The following is an 18,842-nucleotide window of genomic DNA, read 5'->3' as shown; positions in this document are numbered from 1 at the left end:
AGAATACATATGAATATAAATTTTGAGTTGTGGTCAATGTTAGGGGTTCATTAAATGAAATATTGCCAATTATGAAGTATTTTATAAAAGCAGTCTCAAAATATTTAGAAATCATATCAGGCTACCATTATAACTCAGATTGATTTTTGGAAACTTTTTTAAAACATGATTTTAAAGATACTTTTCTATAATATTTGAAAAACTGAATTCATACCAGACTATGAGAAAACAAACACTGTCAGATGATGCACAGAGTTTAATCCCTTTTTCTGTGGATTTTTTGCTTTTACTATATTTAGAGAATTTGCAATTCACCACCAGTTTCTGGATATGCTATCTTTGTTATTGCTGCATGTTTACCTATTCAATGAACAAAACAACAAACTACCATATCTGAATAGGTAACAATTACAGTAATTACCCCAACTAAAAGAGTCAGGCATAGATCTAGACTCAGCCTAGAATTAAATAAATATAGTATCTTGAAAACAAACAATTGTCAGTGGTTTTGGAGTAGTACTAATTATATTTTTCATTAACTTAAAGTATATATAAATGTGTGTTAGGTTCTGTTATAACATTTTATAAAGTCAAAAAGAAAATCAGAATTCTCATGCACTTGATAGATGGACTTTCAATCCAGTTTTGTTGGATTTGTTGGTAGAAAAATTATAGGAGCCCAGTTGAATCTGAATATTAAACAATGAAAATATTTATAAAAGTTTTACTTTAAAATGCACAACATACATACATACATATGCACACACACACACACGTATTTCTATACTGTTTAGTGTATGTCCTGACTTTTCTTCTCTGCTCTCTCCCCATCTTTCTTTCTAAGAAAAGAAAAAACTCTTTTTTTAAATAAATATTTTTCAACTCTCTTCTAGGGTTTCTAAGTTATTGTCTACTATAACATTTTTCAGCATATGCAAAGTCATCTTAACTTGCCTCAAAATAGATCATATGTAAGACAAGGAGGGCTCCTTTCCTCTTGTGTGTCACATTTACTTGCATTGTGCATTTCACTCTAATTTATGGCAGATGTGAATACACATGGTGTCGTTTGGTCCTGGAGCAGAGTTGTTAAAAGCCTTTTTCTTTTTTCATGGCTTTGCGCTGCCAGGGAGAGTAACATAATTAATGCACACATGAATGCCTTGAAATGTCTGCCCTCATACCCCAGGGGGTACGGTTTGTTTTATTCCATGTTGGGTGGTATAACTTTTCAGCTTGCTGTCTTTCCTGCTCTGTGAGTGCACACTTCTTTTTTTTTTTTTTCTTTTCTGTATCCAGCAGTCTTACATCCTGCACAATTCAACCAACTTGTTCCAGGTAATTTTTTTTTCCTGTCTTTAAGAAACATGTTTTACCTCAATGCAGATCAAAATTTATATCCACTATCTTCCAAAGAATGTGTATTAACTTTCTTTTCCCTTCTTAATATCCTTCTTGAATTGGAACAATTAAACAATTTAGAGGCTTTCACCTTTAAAGGCCTACAAAATACATCAGCAGCTCTACACCAATGTGAAGGTTTCTGAGGAAAGCAAATCCAGTTGTTGACTACAGAACCATTTTAAGTTTTCTTCCTTGTTTCTTCTGCTTTCAGTGAACACACAAAAAAATAATGGATTTGGAAACCTCTACATCTGCACACAACCATTCCTGTGACCTCTGGCAAGAATTGTGCAAACTCTTACTTGCAAAAAGTCCTCCATAACACAACCAGGAGTATTAAACTTAACTGTTGCAAAGGAATGAAAAAAATGGAAGAAATGAAAAAAAGAAGGAAACTGGGTTGATGTTAGAAACACACACATACACAGAGGAGTATGGAGGAAGGAAGGAGAAAGGAAAGGGAGAGGCAGGAGAGGAGAGAAAACATAAAACATCTGATGCAAGTTTCCTGAATCCTTTCTTTCTGCTTATTATCAAGATGAAATAATATCTCAAAGAAGCCTCAGAGATACCCAATCCAACCAGCCATTTCAAAGAAGAGAAAAAATATGTCTCAGAGAAGTTTTGTATCTTGATCATAAAATGGGTTTACAACAATTAAGCCTAAAAGCTCCTTTTGCAGATATGCATTCAGTAAACTTTTGCTTTTACACAGCACATCTCTGCATCTAAAAAATAAAATTTCCAGTTCTATTTTCCTGTGTATCAACATTTATACTGTTTTTTGAACTTGGTTGAGGAATATATTATACAAAACTCTTGTGTCCAAGGCTATAGTCATTAAATTTCTATTTTAAACAGTTTGATATTCTTCTTCCCCCCTAGGACTTAAGCTTACTCTTTGGTACAGTTGCATGCTCCCCTTTAACTCCCATCCCTTTTTCTATTAGTAAACTGCCTAACTGTGTTCCTAACTACTTCTAATTTGGAAGACATGGAATGTTAGACTAATCAACCTATAAATTTTCCAACATACTATTTTTTTCTCTTTGCATTATTTTAATGTTAATGTTTGAAGAGTTGTCTTTCAAATTTCTTTTAATTTTTGTTTTAGTGAAAATGAAATTCACTCCATTAACAATACTATTAAATACACTGAAGCTGAAAGGGTTTTTAAATTACTAATTCTGAAACATTTGGCATTTTCTCAAATCTCAAGCTAAAACATGATTAAGAAATAGAAATTGTGGAACATGACAGAAATTGAAATATTACATGTTGTTTTGACAAATACAGAATGTGAAAGTAAAAACTTTAACATTTACAAAAATTATTACATTCAAGAGTTCATAAACTACAAATTCTCCAAAAATGACATAAAAATAGTAAGAACTTAAAGTTTTAATTTTTTTCTTAAAAACTATCCAGGCATCTTGAAACACAGAAGTATAAGAATTTCACAACTAAAAATTCTTCAAGTTTTCCATCAGCTTGTATTATTTTTGAAGTTTGAATTCTTCATGTCAGAAGCTAATACATTGAAAAGGGATAAATGTAAAGAAAGTTAACTTCTGTGGCAAATACAATCAAATGCTAAAGCAAAGTAGATTTTAAAAATCACATGTATTTGAGGAAAAATAAGCAGAAAATTAAAATGGGGTTATGTACACATGGCAGTTAAGGAGCAAATTTCCTTTTTTTAGTAGAGCCATACTACCACCTGCTGGTCATTTCTACATGGCAGCAAAATTTTAAAAGGAGCCAGGTTCAACTTTTCAAAAAAAAGTTGCAAATGTTCTTGAGATACTTTGTATTGTAGTCTGACCTCTGACACAAATAAACAATAAAAGTGGATAAGGATAATTGCTTTTACACAGCACATCTCTGCATCTAAAAAATAAAATTTCCAGTTCTATTTTCCTGTGTATCAACATTTATACTGTTTTTTGAAATTGACTGAGGAATATATGATACAAAACTCATTCTCATTAGTACATGAATCTTCATGGTTAAATATAATTTCCTGAGATACAAAGTTTTTGAAACTAGTAAAGATTAATTATTAAATGCATATTTATCCTAGAAAACACTTGAGACAAAAGCAACAATCAACTAAGTATGTGTTTTCAAGCTATACTGCATAGTTGTTATCTACTGTAAAACATATTCCTTTATTAATTGAGTATATTTCTAGGTATGAAACTACAAGGAACCCTATATAAAATCCCACAAAAATATATGTGAATGTGTCATTTTTTAGAAAGCATTTAATCGCAAATACCTCTTTACATTTGATCTACTTGTTATGAAATTGAATTCTTTTAGTTTTGGATTCGGGTTGGCTGAATAAAGAAAGAAGAAAATAGAGATGAACCAATTTGTATATATAATACATATCTACATGCAAATGTCACAAGGAGACTCCCTGTATAGCTATCTTAAACAAACAAAAATGTCATTTTTTTTCTTTTACAAAATTGGAGCACAGGAGGGAGGAACAGGTCCTTTGGTGGGTAGGGTATTGGTACCAGTGGGAAGGGGGAGGATTTGAGGAAAGAGTGTAGGAGGGTGAATATGGTGCAAATACTCTGTACACATGTATGTAAATGGAAAAATAAGACCTGTTGGAACTATTCCAGGAATGGGGAGAAGGGTTAAAAAAGAGAATGATGGAGGGGGTGAGTTCAAGTATGATATATTTGATATAAAGTAAGAACTTTTATAAATGCTACAATGTACTCCCACCCAGCACAGCACTAAAAATCACCCTAGATACATTTCAAAACAATTAAAGAGTAAACACTTTTTTTGTTTTTAGAAAGCATTCTGATTACAGTGAAGTTGGAGTGTTGGACTGAAGCCCAGAATTTGCAACATTTTGAAAATATTTAAATTGAATTCTATTCTAAATGTCCTCCATAAACTGTGAGGTCTTTTAAATTCTCTATTCGTGATAAACAAAATTGGTCAAACAAGCATGAGTCTTAATTATTACCCAATGAGTAGTGAAAAAAATGGTGAGCTAGCCCACTTGTTTTCCAAATACAAGCAATGCTATCTTTGGATCCTGTCAAATGTTTAGTTAAAAGAATTATGTGAAATATTTAAGTATAAAATTAATGGGTCAAGCTGAGAAAGAATGACTCAAATGGCAGAGTGTCTGCCTAGCAAGTGCAAAGTCCTGGGTTAAAAATCCAGTACCACCAAATAATAATAATAATAATAATAATTGTAAATAAAAGTATTTACCTTTATTTCTTCATTGATAATACAAGTCATTCCATTTCAATTTTTCTTCAATTTAAGTAAAATTTAAGTAGAAGAGATTCCATCTGGTATGACTTTCTTAAAGCAAGTTAATACTCTTTATTATTCATGATTTTACCTGAACAGTCAGGGGCCTACCCCTACTGTGGAACAACTGGGTGACTTCTAAACCAATCAAAAAACAGCTGTTTCTCCAAAAACTGTGAAACAATTAAATGTGTAAACAAAGCAGTGGTACACAAAATTTTTTATACCATAAGCATAGGAATTTTGCTAGAGGAATTTTTATAGTTTTAACATCTCATTGTAAACAATGTCTTCAAGATAGGTAGCAAGTAGATAAGCTTACTATGTGGCATCTGATGTGAGAATTTTTTTAAGAAACATTAATTTTGAATATGTAGAATTGCTTAGATTTCTCAGTAACTTACTGAATACTATGAATAGGTTGTTTTGCTTAGATTTTCTCAGACAAATTATAGATTATAAATTTGTAGTTTGTGTTGGATATTCTCAGGAAAGTTGTCGATTATAAGTATACAGTTTTTCTTATTCAATGTCTTCCTCTGCTTTCTTAGTCTCATCAGTTCCCCTAGAGCTGTTATGGACAGGACCACGGCCTCTCAGATCTGCTCATTATGACATCTTGCATATACACTGCCACTGCAAAATTTTGCTTTAGAGTCAACTCTAACTCCTTGTTTTCAACTAGTGAATATGCTATTCTACTGTTAGAGATAGTCATGTTATTACCAGGTGATCTAGGGCATTTGTTCACTTTGTCCAAGTAAAGTAAAGGCAACCTACTGAAAATTACTAATAATACTTATGAAATGCTCTACTAATTCTTTTAGAGATTAGAAGAAATCACATCTTAGAAAAATATAGCATACAGATGGTATCTACAGAAAAATAATTGTGCGAACACATTTATTATTAAAATGTCTCCTTGATCTATTGGTATTTATTCAATAGCTCCTTTTTTAACAAGGGGAAGCTATACCTACCACAAAGCAACTTATGCCTTTGCTTCCATCAATCTGCAGATGACATGACATCAGCACAGTAGTCATTGATTTGAAGGCTTTCCTTACCTTTAGTTTCCTTACAGCATCTCTCACAACTTCTGTTCCTTTTGGCTGCTCCACTTCTGTACTGCCAAGAAACTGAAAATGGCCATTTGTGAGACACAGATTTGACTACACCACATGTCATCAAACCATTTTGAAGTATAACTTTGCACAATGGAATGATTTGATAGTAATACAAACCCAAATTCTAATTAAAAATATTTGAAAATATATATATATATACCACTTGATCATTTATACTTACTATTACTCCAAAAGGGGTTTTATGGGAGTGGATCCTAGGAATTGAACTCAGGGACTAACACTCTAAGAAGACTCTGCCACTTGAGCCCTGCCCTTAGTCCTTTTGCTTGTAGCTTATTTTTCAGAAAGAGTCTTGCATTTTTGCTCAGGGCTGCTCTATGTCTGCTTCTCGAGTAGCTGAGATTATAGAACTATGTCATCACACCCAGCTTGGTTTTGGGATGGGGTCTTGATACCTGTTGCCTTGGCTGGCTTTGAACTGTCAAACTCCTATTTCCACACCTCTGCTTTGTAAATAGGTGGGATTACAGGCATGTACCACCATAACTGGCTTCTAACTTTTTTTAAAACACACTTTTCCTAAACATATTACTTGCAGATTTCTAATGACAAAAAAAAAAAAAAACCTAAAGATATCTCATTGGGCCCAAAGGAATTAAGTGGACCTCAATTGTTAAAATTAAGTAAATATATTAATAACTAAAAAAATCTCTAATTCAAAACATCCAAATGCTTTTCATTTGTTACTATATTTAAACTTCAGTAGAATATTCCAGTTTATAATTTCAAGTAATTTCTTTGTTTTCCACTTATAAAACTTATATGACATGTAGAATTTAAAAGACAAAATTTTAATATCAATACACACTATTCGGTAAAACTATATTTAATAGATTTTAAAAACAAAATATATAGGACCTATAATTTAAGTAAGTTTTTAAATAACCCTGAAGGGAGTCACTGAGGATGTTTAGTTAAAACTTTACCAATCCAAACACAGAAAAAATGTTAATAATTACGTTAAAATAAATTTTCTACCTGAAGAGACATAATACCTAAACAGAGGCCAATGCCAGGAAATGTTCAACATCAACTAGACTAGAAATGTGGAGGTTTTATTCTTGAGAAAAAAAAATATGGTGAATAATCATTAAATTCATGAAGCATATATAATTTCCCAGGGGCTTTTTGCTCTTGTCGCGTATTACCAATCATAAAACAAAGAGAGCATGAATTCATCATTTTCCTGTGTTTAGACTAGATACGTGAGTTTGTGTGTGTTCCCTTTACATGAAATGATTAAGTGGGTCATTAAGTGGATTAGGGGAACTGGTGAATGTGATTTCATGTGTTATTTACAGAATGGAAAGGAAGCAAAACAGCAAAGTCATGGTGTCTCTCACTCCTTTCACTCTTGGAACAAATAACACCAAAGGAGTTAGAGTCTCAGTCTTGGAAATAGGCTTCCTGTATTACTAGAATGAGAATTAGCCAGGAAATAAGTTTAAAGTGAAATTGTATATTCTTTTGTAAATAAATCAGAATCTTTTGGAGTAGGGCCAGGGAATTATATTTCTAAAAGCATTTTATGTGATCCCTTGTACTAAGTTTATGGAACAAGGGAGGAAAGAGAGGGTGAGGAGGGGAAAATGCGATCAAAATCTTTTGTCTTTATGTACAAAAGGTCATAATGAAATCCATTTGAAAAAATTCTAAGAAACATGAAAAATGGGAATGAGGGGAAGATAAATAAGAAAAAGTAATAAAGGGGTAAATGTGGTTAAAGTATAGTATATGCATGTATAGAAATAACACAATGAAACCCTCCACATTGTATAATTTGTATGCACTAACAAAAATTTTGGGGGGAAAAAAAACCCAGAAGAGTAAAGTATATGTAACAGTGTTAAAAAACATTGAACAAGCCATAAGGATAATGGAAGGCAGATAAAACAGATGAGTTGAAAACACCGAAGAAAATTCTATTCTCTTTCAGATGAAAACATGGAGGAGAGAAAGTAGAGCTCCTTTGCACTGAGGTAAAGAGGAGTACACCTCAGATTGTATAAAGTACAAGTCTCTTTTCTAATATGCTCAAATTGTGCCAAACAACTGCTACTTGGTCTTAAATAAGATATCTCAGGCACTTAGTTTGTCCCACTGTGATAACAGGTTTTTGGTTGATCAGGTATACATAAGATACTAAAGTAAATGAGAAAGTCTCAGCTTAAGAGGAATTGAAAACCTGCCTCTAAGATGTAGTAGACAGCCAAATCTATTCCTAACTCTGTGGGCTTGTCCATATTGCTTCTGTTTGATATCAGTGTTTTCAACATAGGCTGCATGACAGACTTAACATGCCTATAATTTTAATTTAACTGGTCTGAGGCAGAGCCAGGACATCTGTACGCTTTAATGCTCCCAAGGTGATTTTTATGTGCCATCAGGTTTAAAAAGCTCTGTTTGAGATCATCCAGTAAAGAAAGAAGGTTTAAGTTACAGAAGAGAATTTAACACAATAATAGCTTTGTAGTTAGGTTTAAACCCATAGGGTAGATTCATTTTCTCAACTGAGAATTCATCAAAGCACTAGAGATTCACCATTAGTGGGTGGACTCATATTAGTAAGAACAGGTGGAGGTAAAGACAGAGGGCCTAAGGTGTCAATTCCACAGTGTGAGAGAAACTAGCAATATTTCTAGAAGAATATTCATGGTTTCACAGAAATGTCAAGTCATAATCATTATATGCAAACAGACCTATATGGGAAAATTATTGAAGAATTCCAAGAATATTCTGAATGAATCCACCTCTAGCAGTGCTCTAAGAACCTGGCTTTAAATAAACCAACTGAATAATAAAACACTGGGTAATGGTTAGAATTAAACTAAAAGTTATCTTAATGTGGACTTTGCTACTTCAATTTTTTTTTTATGTAAGAAATCATTTTAGAGTTGGATATGGTGGTATAGGCTTAAACTCCCAGGATTTAGGAGACTGAAACAGGATTACAAATTCTAGGTCAACCTGAGCTACATACTGAGATTGTCAAAAGAGAGAGGTGGAAGAAAGAAAGGAGGAAGGAAGGATTTTAAAACTGAAAAATACTTTATTCCTTATAATATCTCCTGTGTGCCTTTGGTCAATGAAGTCCTTTGCTAGTAGTGAGAGCCTGAATCACCTGGGAGATTTTTGCACCCATTACCCATATCACCAAGTTCCTTAGCCAGTGGCTAAATTAGTGTGGCGGTAGAAAAGTCTAGCTCCTTTGCTTGGAGGTGGGGCAAACAGTGTAATGCAGAGTTTCTCTTGGACTCAGGCTAAGGCCTAGACTCCACCTAATATATTCTTTTCCTTGATTCCATCTCCTTGCCTGCTTGCTTTTCCTACTCTTTCATAGAATTTACCAAACAGCACTCATTTAGCAAATTACAGGCACACAAATCTTTGTGTAGGGAGTCTAATTATGGAAAAACTGACTTAAGACACTGGTCATATGCTTAAATGCTCACATTCAAGAAACATATTATCTCGTAAACAAACCTACAAATAACCAAAATACTCTACCATGAGTAGCATTAAAAGACTTGTAAAAATATACAGGTTAGATATAAGACTTTGGTTTGCATCTTTTCCACTCTGCCTATGCTTGAATGGGGGTGGTGGGGGAAAATGAAACTGAATGGCCAATGCCATGACCAGGAAATTAATCCTCCCTAGAAGAGCCCTTAGTTAAATTTGGCCAGAGAACCTATAAGATGCAAAATGTTAGGTGTGGCTGAGAACAAAAGTTAGGCACCTACCTGAACAAAAGATACCAAGCAAAAATCTGCAGGCTGTAATGAAAGTCACTTATATATTTCAAGGCTTAAGAAAAAATAAGACAACTTGTGCTAACACTTGACACTTTCATATGAATTAGATGGGTCACATGATCAACACCAGTTGACAATTCCTGTTTATCAATCACCATTTAATACAGAATTCCCAGTTGGTTTTTAGAGTGCCTCAGTCTTAAATATCAAAACATAGCAAACGTGTACATATTTTAGAAAAACCTCTTGCATGAAAAACTGAGAGAGCAAAGATACTGGAACTAAAAGAATGGGGACAAGGCAGAGAGAAAGCAAGGAGACAAAAGATGGCTAAAGCTGTGAAATTAATAAAAAATATTGCATTTATGATAAAAACAGGATGGTTGAAAATGCAGAATTTAGAGAATGAAACAAAGCACACAGAAATTAAAAGTATGACTCAAACAATTTAAAAAGTAATAATATTAGGAGAAAAAGTTGAAGAAATCCATCGAGAACTAATTATGGGATGGTGACCATTTTTCATGCAATATTTTTGATGTTGGGAAGATAGCAGAGAACAAAACTGAGCAAGTTCCCTGCCCTTATTGCGTTTATACACTAATAGGGAAGATAAACAATACACAACATAATATAAATAAGAAAACTACATAGTACTTTAAAAGAACTGTGGAGAGGCAGAGAGCAGGCTGAAGGAGTGAAAGGACATGAAGGAAGAAAATTATTAGTTTTCCAGTAACAAAGTTAAGATTTCCAGACAAAAGGACTCAGTTCCATCATTACAGTGAGTAAAAACACATATGCAAGCACAGATAGGGTCACCATCAATATTATAGAAATAAAGAGAGATTATAAAAAAACCCAGAGAGAAATAAAACCAACAAAACCCCTCAGGACCATGAGTCTAAATGACACCAGGCTTCTTCATATTGGTTGTAGAAATAAAATGACATCAAATTCTGAGGAAAGTTTTGTTTTGGGATAAGTTTCCAGGATATGAGGGAAAACAAATCAAACTGATATGTATATAAGCCAAACGTATTTCCCTCCCTTGCACCAGGTCTCAATAACTTTTATTTTTTAAGGCAGTAAAACAAAACAGAGGGAGACATTGTATCTAAGGACACAAAGCAGGAGGGTGTGGACAGTCACAATTGAACAAAGTCTAGCAATGCACAGTACAGCTATACACAAAAGAAACACATCAAAGTAGAAAGCATTTGCTTTGGTGAGACTTGGGGAAAGAAATGAAACTTTCTTTTTCCATCATAAGGCCTAGGGAAATATTTGTTTTAGAGAGACACAGTTTACTTTGATAAAATATAAATTAATTCCCCCAAATGATGACATGTTAATTTTATACATTTTCATGTATTCCTTAAAATTGTGAAGATTTACTATCAGTCAAGCATTTACTAATGTGCTGGGGGAAAATATTCTTGTTCTCAAGGAGAATACATCCAAGCGAATACACGTACGTTTGTGAGTGTCTGTGTTTCTATGTCTGTTCTTATGTCTTGATTACAGACAGATGCATTATATGTCTTTGGCAGCATAAGTAAAAATAACAGAAAAAAATAATATAGATTGACTATGAAGAGTGTGGATATTTAAAATAGAGATATCAGGGAGGTTCTGTATATAAAGATAACATTTTGATAGAGACCTAAAACAAAGATATGAAACATGACCTCAAGCATATTGAAGCTAAAGTGTCTCTTACTCATCAAATAAAATGCATACAAATTCAGAGCTGGGGGCAGAAAATTTGTGGATAGAATAGGAGGATAAGGGAGAACTTCCACTAAGATCTCAATGGAAAACAGAGATTGAGAAGAGAACTATAATCATGGGTCCCCAGGGAGCTGCCATATTTCAGAGGGAGACAGAAAAGGGAAATGATGGGGAATTTGGAAAGGAGATCATTAATACTACTAGCTAGACTTGCAGGAGCTAGCAAATATAATTATAGGATATCAGCGGTAGCAGGAATGCAAAATCCTATAGCCAATGCAATAACAGTATTAAACCAACTTATGGAAACAAACAAAACCTCTTCAATTCCTAGTATTATTTACTTCTTGGGCAGTTTGTGCATATACACTACGTGTGTGCTACCTGCACATGGAACTCTGCATGCCAGTTGAATTACTACGAGGGTTGGGGTACTGGTGGGAGGCGGGAGAGTGAAAGGAGGGAGTGAAGGAGGGTCAATACGGTCAATGTGCTTTTTATACATATATAACGTAGAACAAGGAACACTTTTGTAATTGTTTAAAAAAATAATAAAAGGATTGAGATTAAAACATTGAATATGATTACTAAGCAACATAGACAGAGAAGAAAGTATTAAACACAGAGGAACATTTTGGAGTATAAGAAGACTGTGAAAAGTAGGGTATTAGCAACTAACTGACCTAAAAATGTTTTGTGTATTCTTGGTGGTACTAGAGTTTGAACTCGAGGCCCTGCCCTTGCTAGGTAAATGCTCTATTTCTTGAATCAAGTCTCTAGTCCTTTTTGCTCTAAGCTATTTTTTTCACATAGGGTCTCATGCTTTTCCTTGGGTCAGCCTTGACTGTGATCCTCGTACCTATACCCCCTATGTGGCTGGGATTACATCACACACAGACTTGTTTTATGTATTTTTAATCCTGTATTGAAACATATGACAACACTGCATATATTTTCCTCAGATTTTACAAACTATAAATGTCTTTTCAAGTCTTCTAAGAAGACTTTGATAAGTACAGAACAAATATCTAATACTATAGATCTAATTTTATATTTCAAAAAATGTTCAATGCATTAGAACACTTATTGTATAGGCAGGTGAACTCAAAATAGGTGTTTTCCATTCTGCAGTCTGATAAAATTAAAAATATAAAAATGTCATTAAGTTTTATACAAACTATTTACTCTGTAGAATTCTTAAATTAAAATGGCATTAAGATACATTATGTTTGATCAATATTTTCTCAAGTTCTCACAACTATTTTTCAGGTAATTAAAATGCTAGACTTCCCCATGAGTGGTGTCAGTATTCATTTCTTCCATTCTTTCCATTCTTTCTTTGTTTTCAATTGTGCCCACCACAAGCATTTTATAAAAGCATGTGAAAGCTTGAAAATTCCACCTTCATTTTCAAATATTACTTAAAATAGACTTTTTTGCTTGAAAGGCTAAAGAGTTTGTGCTATGACTCTCTTCTTTGCCAGTAGAGAGCAGTGTTGGACATGATATGGATCCATTCATTCCACCTGCTTTGCTTGCTTCCTCAGTGATTGAGAATCAATATTTCAGTAAGATAATGAAAAAAAAAGGAACAATAACAATTGAATAACTAAAGAGTTATTGAATGTACTATTATGAAATTTGACACTCTAACATAGGAAGGTGCTAGCTTGTAACAGAAAATGATGAAATACAAATTATATTTAAATCAAATTCAAACCATGCTTTTATTTATAATATGTTCTCTACACATTCATTTTAAAATATGAAGGGGGAAAACAGTTCTTAGTTTACAACATAAAATCTTCATTTAACCAAGATTAATAAATAAGTATTATTGGCATATTAACCAAAAATATTCTCATTATAGGAAAATTAATAAATGAATATGTACCTTTGCAATCTGTTTAACAGCATAGACCTTAAATATAATGGGACAAATTTTCTAGGTACTTGACAAAATATGCATATATGAAAAAAACTTTAAACATGTTAGCTAGTCAGCTGCACTCAATAGATAAGCTTTTTAGGAGTAAGCCAATTTAATTTTATAGTCTTTATTTGGCTGAATTACCATGCCATGGTGCCAAGCAAAAGTCATTTTTTTAAAAAAAATCATAACAGTCAATTGCTCAACAAGGGTCAGAATCAATTGTATTTAAACCTATTACGTAATCGCTAATCTCATAATCCTGAAAACATTAAAATAGATCCATGAAAGAAAAAGGTTATTATTTAAAATTAAAATTAAATAATTTGAAGGTTATTATTTAAAGGAAGACTGGGAAGTTTTGATAGGGAATAAGAATATTATGTTCAAGATCAAACACCTTACAACTTTTTACATTTGCTTTGATTTTAGGTTTCTCATTTAAGCATAATAGTCTATTGTATGAAATTATACCTGTTCTTATTTTTACATGGAAACAAGGTGTATTAATTTAGTAGTGTCTTGCTTTGAAAATAAGATTACTAAATTTAATCCCAAACAAACCTGATTGCTGTAAAGGAGAATCTGTGCTTACTGCAGAAAGGGCTACCAAACTGAATGTGTATGACAGTAAGAGACAGCACATTTTTGTCCTTCCTCTGGAGGCTTCTCCACAGTTGAACATCCTTCACATCTAAGCAGTGAGACAGGTGGAGTAAAAGACTGGGCTCACTTACATTGTTATAAGTAGAAGTGTTGTAAAAATAAATAAGCACCAACTTGTACAGAAAGCCAAAAGAACAGACTTTGGAGCCAGAGCAACCTCACCTTCCATTTTCTCATTAGAGAAACACACGATTGTAAAATACTTGTGTTGTGGGGATATTTTCATTCATCTTCCATTATTTATAGATGTGAAAAGGAGTATCAAGGAGGCAAAGGGATTTTCCAAGGTCACAAAGCTTGTTAGTAGCAGAGCTAGGGCTGGAATCTCAGCTCTGTGACTCTCAGACACATGCACAGTTTTTATTTTTGCTACCTTAAATGAAACAGAATGGAATGAAATGTAATATGGTCTAGTGGATATATGACTATTAGTTGGAATTACATTACTCATTTAGGCCACACCCACTTGGCTAATTAAGATTCATCTTATATAGGCTTTCTTTTGTGAGATACTCTTAAAACATTATAAAGTCAAGAGTAATTAGTTTATTCTTCAGCCAGACAACCTGAGTTTCCAAATACTAATTCTACCATTTTTTAATACTGCTTATAGACAGCCAAAAATTCTCACTTGCCTCATGTTACATATACATGTGACTAAGTTGAGATGAGAATTGCAAATAAACTAAACATAAATCGGAAATGTAAAATAAGTATTTGACAGGAACCAGTACAACTTTGAGAAAAAGAAATACACCTTACGTGTGTTGTTAAGGAACCTAGTTGCCTTAAAAGCCAAAATCCAAATCTAATTTGTTTAGAGGTTTATTCTCTTCTTTTCTTGCCTACTTCACAGTTCATTGTGAGTGGTTTGCAGTTTTTTTTCTTCTTGGCTTGTTATGATTATTTTATTATTCCATTTTAATTTCTAAGTATGAATTCACTGTATGTTCTTTCTATACTACTCACATTTTCTCATTTAATTTTCACAACATTGAACTTATCCACATTTTATGAATGAGAAAACTGAGGTGATGAATGGTGTATTTTTTAGTCACATGTATATGTAACATGAGGCAAGTGAGAATTTTTGGCTGTCTATACACAGTGATGTGTATTTGTGGACATTGATAAATAAGTTTATTCTGTTTTTCAGAGAAGTTGAGTACCACTCTTGCTAAATATGTTCTTAGTTGCACTGTTTTTTTAATCCTATTAAACAAATTATTGTTACACTAAGAAATATTTACCTTATTTCCAGAAAGATTAACACATTTTTTAAACGTTAAATTGACATGTAATTATCAATAAAAGGAAATGTATTTCCATTCCAATACTGTCACCAACTATTTAATCTTTCTTGCTTATTGTAAAAATTGCAAAAAATGTTGAATAAGTGTATCTCATTCACAAATTTCATTAAGCTTTTGGTATTTTTAAGTTTGAACTTCCACAAAGTAACCTCCTAAAATCTAGTTATATTCCTTAACTCCAAATACATGCAAATTCAATTATTCTCTCCACTCTCCTGAGGAGAGGGTATCCCTTTGTCTCACTTTCGGAAAACATTTGTCAAATGTTCTAGTGCCTCTCCTATTCCAGGGATAGCATTCTTAGTACTTCTTCTCTGTGTTACTGTATAGTTATTATCATTCTCAGTATCCTCGTTAGTATTATTTCTTTATCCTAATCCATTTCAAAAATATTGATTGCACATTATCTATGTGTCAGTCACTGTTTTTGACACTGGGGATTCAGCAGTGAATGAAGCAGACTCAAATCTCTGATCTACTAACGCTACTGTTAGCTCTACCCTCATCTTCAATAAACAGAGAGACTGCTTGGCTTTCTCAGATTCTTTCACCCCACTCTACCTAGAGCCTCATTATTTGAGACCAATCCAAATTGACTGCAACAAGAAAGCTACCAAATAAACAACAGTTGCCACAGCAAAAGGTTCTAGCTGCAAGTGATCATAGCTTGTTTTGAAATATTAAGTTTTTGGAGAAAGCCTCATCCTAAGTTATGTGTACAACTTTATAATTGAATATCATAGAAGAAAAGGTATCACATTAAAGAATTTTACTTTTCAAACTTTTGTTCTCATATTTTTATGAGTGGGGTATGGAATCTACACTGTAGATCATGTGCACAGTTCTTTTGAATAAAAATGAGTTTTTACTAAGGATACATCTGAAATGCAGCGATCTTTATGTGTGTGTGATGTTGGGGCTTGAACTCAAGGACTTGTGCTTGCTAGGCAGGTGCTCTACCAACTGAACCACTCTGCGAGCTCAAATACTGTGATTGTCTTAAACAGACTTTCTGCCAATGATTAATATGGCCCAGTGATTCTGCAAAGCATTTATGTATGCACAGCTCTCATTACTGTGCTATGATGGTTAAAGCAATGAAGACTGGTTCTGTCTTCTGCGATTTTACCTTCCAGGTTTAAAGTTGTAAGTTCAAGCAATGAGAAGCATAACAAATAAGCAAATATGCAAAAACTTCTTCCAGCTGGATGGAACAGATTGACACTAGCTTAATGTCAGTGATTATGACTATATTGTTCTATTCACTTCCAGCGATCTTACTCTCCACCCCCAAGGCACCAGTACAAGCAGGCTACACAAAAGCAGGCCTTCTTATGCTCAATAATTGTTTATTGAAAACCTACTATGTGCCCAGCACCATTCCAGACACTTGGAAACAGTGATAAGCAGAAAAGTCAAAGATCCCTGTGAACATGACCTAGTAGAATCGTGCAAATAGGCTTGAGAGTGACAACACATGACTCAGGGTTTGAATTCTGGCTCTCCACTTAGTAGCTCTATGAATCTTAAGATGTTTCAGCAGTATGTATTTTCTGTAAAATGTAGGTAGATATCCCCTGTACTTAAGCATGTTGTGAGTAAATTAGCATGGATAAGACCTTGCTGATATATAATAGGTATTCAATAAGTACTTGTTTCCAAAGAAGCAGCTTCCAATGAAGCTTGGTTTGCTGCTTGGTTTTAGATCCTAGAATGATTTTGGAACAACATGGTTTGTGGGTTTTGTTCTTTTCAGCAAGAGTCAGCTTTGTTTTGTTATTTCATAGAATCAATATAGCTCTATTAATTATTTTATAGAGTCAATGTAATTCAATTGATAAAGTTTAAAGGTGTAAATAAATCTTCTAGAAAGCTGCAACTGGTATTTTATGTGGCAAATGGGAACCAAACGCTTCAAGTATCCAAATATGGCAGCATCCTGGTAATCCCTGCAGTGAGTAGGGAGAAAAGTAGGTCACTCCATGTTTGCATAATCAGTTGGGTCCATCTCACTTTAACAAGTTTGCTTTGCAATTAAATATAGACATGTCAGTATGCTGTATACTTCAGCAGCTGATAGTCCAATTCTCTCATCCCCATTTGTAAAAGTGAGCAACTGTCCTGCCCCCACTTTCACAGTTCATGCTCCTGTTACAATTAGGCCAATCCTAATAGATTCAATTTGGCAATTCTGTTTATATTTTTACATCTGTGCTTTTATTTTTTTCAAGGACAATTTTCCTTAGGATTTTTTCGACACTCAAAGGCAATTATCACTAATTAGCCCTACTTAGTCTTCACTGTAATGCTTAATTGGTTTGTTTGAACCCTACTATCTGCTGATTTTATTTGATTTTCAGTGGCCTTTAGAAAATCAATGATAGCATATTCCAGTGCAGTGCCTGAGAGTATTTTTCAGCTGCCCTTTGAAAGTTCTAATCCTGGTATTAACATAGACCTTTATGTTTTTATTGGAGCACTTCTAAAAGTTTAATAACCTGATTAGTGGGCATAATTCCAAATTGCATAAGAACTTCTCCATATACATACAGAACTAATTGTAGTATATTAGTTTTCAAGATGTATACATTCCTATTAACCATAATATATTCAAGCTTGCAGTTTACAGACAGTAAAAACTGGACATTAAGATGAGCCTTACCACTGTGCACTTCCATTTATTAATGAAACTATGAACCGTGCACATGGTAACTGCATTTGAACAATGATTAATGAACTATACACTTCCCTTTATTGATATATCTAAACTTTAAAGTAATCCACTTATCCTTAACATTTTCTTAGCATTTTGTGACATGCCATTTCAATTTCTTGCCCATCAAGCTTAATATAAACTACGCACCTGACCCAATCCTGACATTAATTTGAATGTTTTCATTTAAAAGTAATAAAAGCTAGTAAAAGGCACAAAAATGTGAGCAGTTGGCAAGGAAATGATGGCACTGGAATCATGAGACTTATTTGCATCTCATTTCAGGGCTTACCTAGTACAAATTTCAAGTCACATGTGGCCTAAATGCTATGGATGCTACTTGCTGCATGTAAGAAATTAGAAACAAATGGTATTCTGTCTTTGATCCAAAAATGTTCACTCTTTTGTGAACATTCAGGTTAAAACATCTCCACAATGCACATGTGTAGCTTCATTAAACCCAGATAAACTAAACTTCATAATAAAATATTACTAGAAATTCTAAGAATTACTTCATCTTATCATAATTAACTGTTTACATGAGGTAGACAGCATTTTATACAGATGACCAGTTGGGAAAGACCTTCTTTAAGTCCTTGATGACATCCAGAACTGAGTATAGTGGCTCATATCTGCAATCCCAGCTATTCAGGAAGTGGAGATCAAGGTTCAAGAGTCTCAAGGTAGTGAGACTCTAGCTCAACAAATAAAATGGGTGTGCTAGTGCATGCCTGTGATCCTAGCTACTCAGGAGGCAAAGGCAGGAGGTCATGGTCTACAGACACAAACATGAGCCCCTATCTGAAAAGTAACTAAGGCAAAAAAGACTGCGGGCTTGACTCCAGTGGAAGGGTGCCAGTGAGTGCACAGAAAACAGAAGGCCTG

The 18,842-nt window shown here is 33.6% G+C and overlaps 1 protein-coding gene across 9 annotated transcripts in view; it reads right to left on the bottom strand.

The window, feature by feature from the left end:
- Window positions 1-18,842, bottom strand: part of Gulp1 (GULP PTB domain containing engulfment adaptor 1) — a 250,732-nt gene that overhangs the window by 43,817 nt on the left and 188,073 nt on the right. For all 9 annotated transcript variants that reach the window (XM_074071251.1, XM_074071258.1, XM_074071250.1 and 6 more), the window contains one exon: window positions 5,766-5,837. In XM_074071251.1, the coding sequence (XP_073927352.1) occupies window positions 5,766-5,837 (72 nt within the window). The remainder of the gene's footprint in view (window positions 1-5,765; window positions 5,838-18,842) is intronic.

This window comes from Castor canadensis, chromosome 4, assembly GCF_047511655.1.
Source record: "Castor canadensis chromosome 4, mCasCan1.hap1v2, whole genome shotgun sequence".
Lineage (NCBI taxonomy): Eukaryota > Metazoa > Chordata > Mammalia > Rodentia > Castoridae > Castor > Castor canadensis.
The sequence above is the reverse complement of the archived record's forward strand: the minus strand, read 5'-3'. Positions and strand labels throughout refer to the sequence as shown.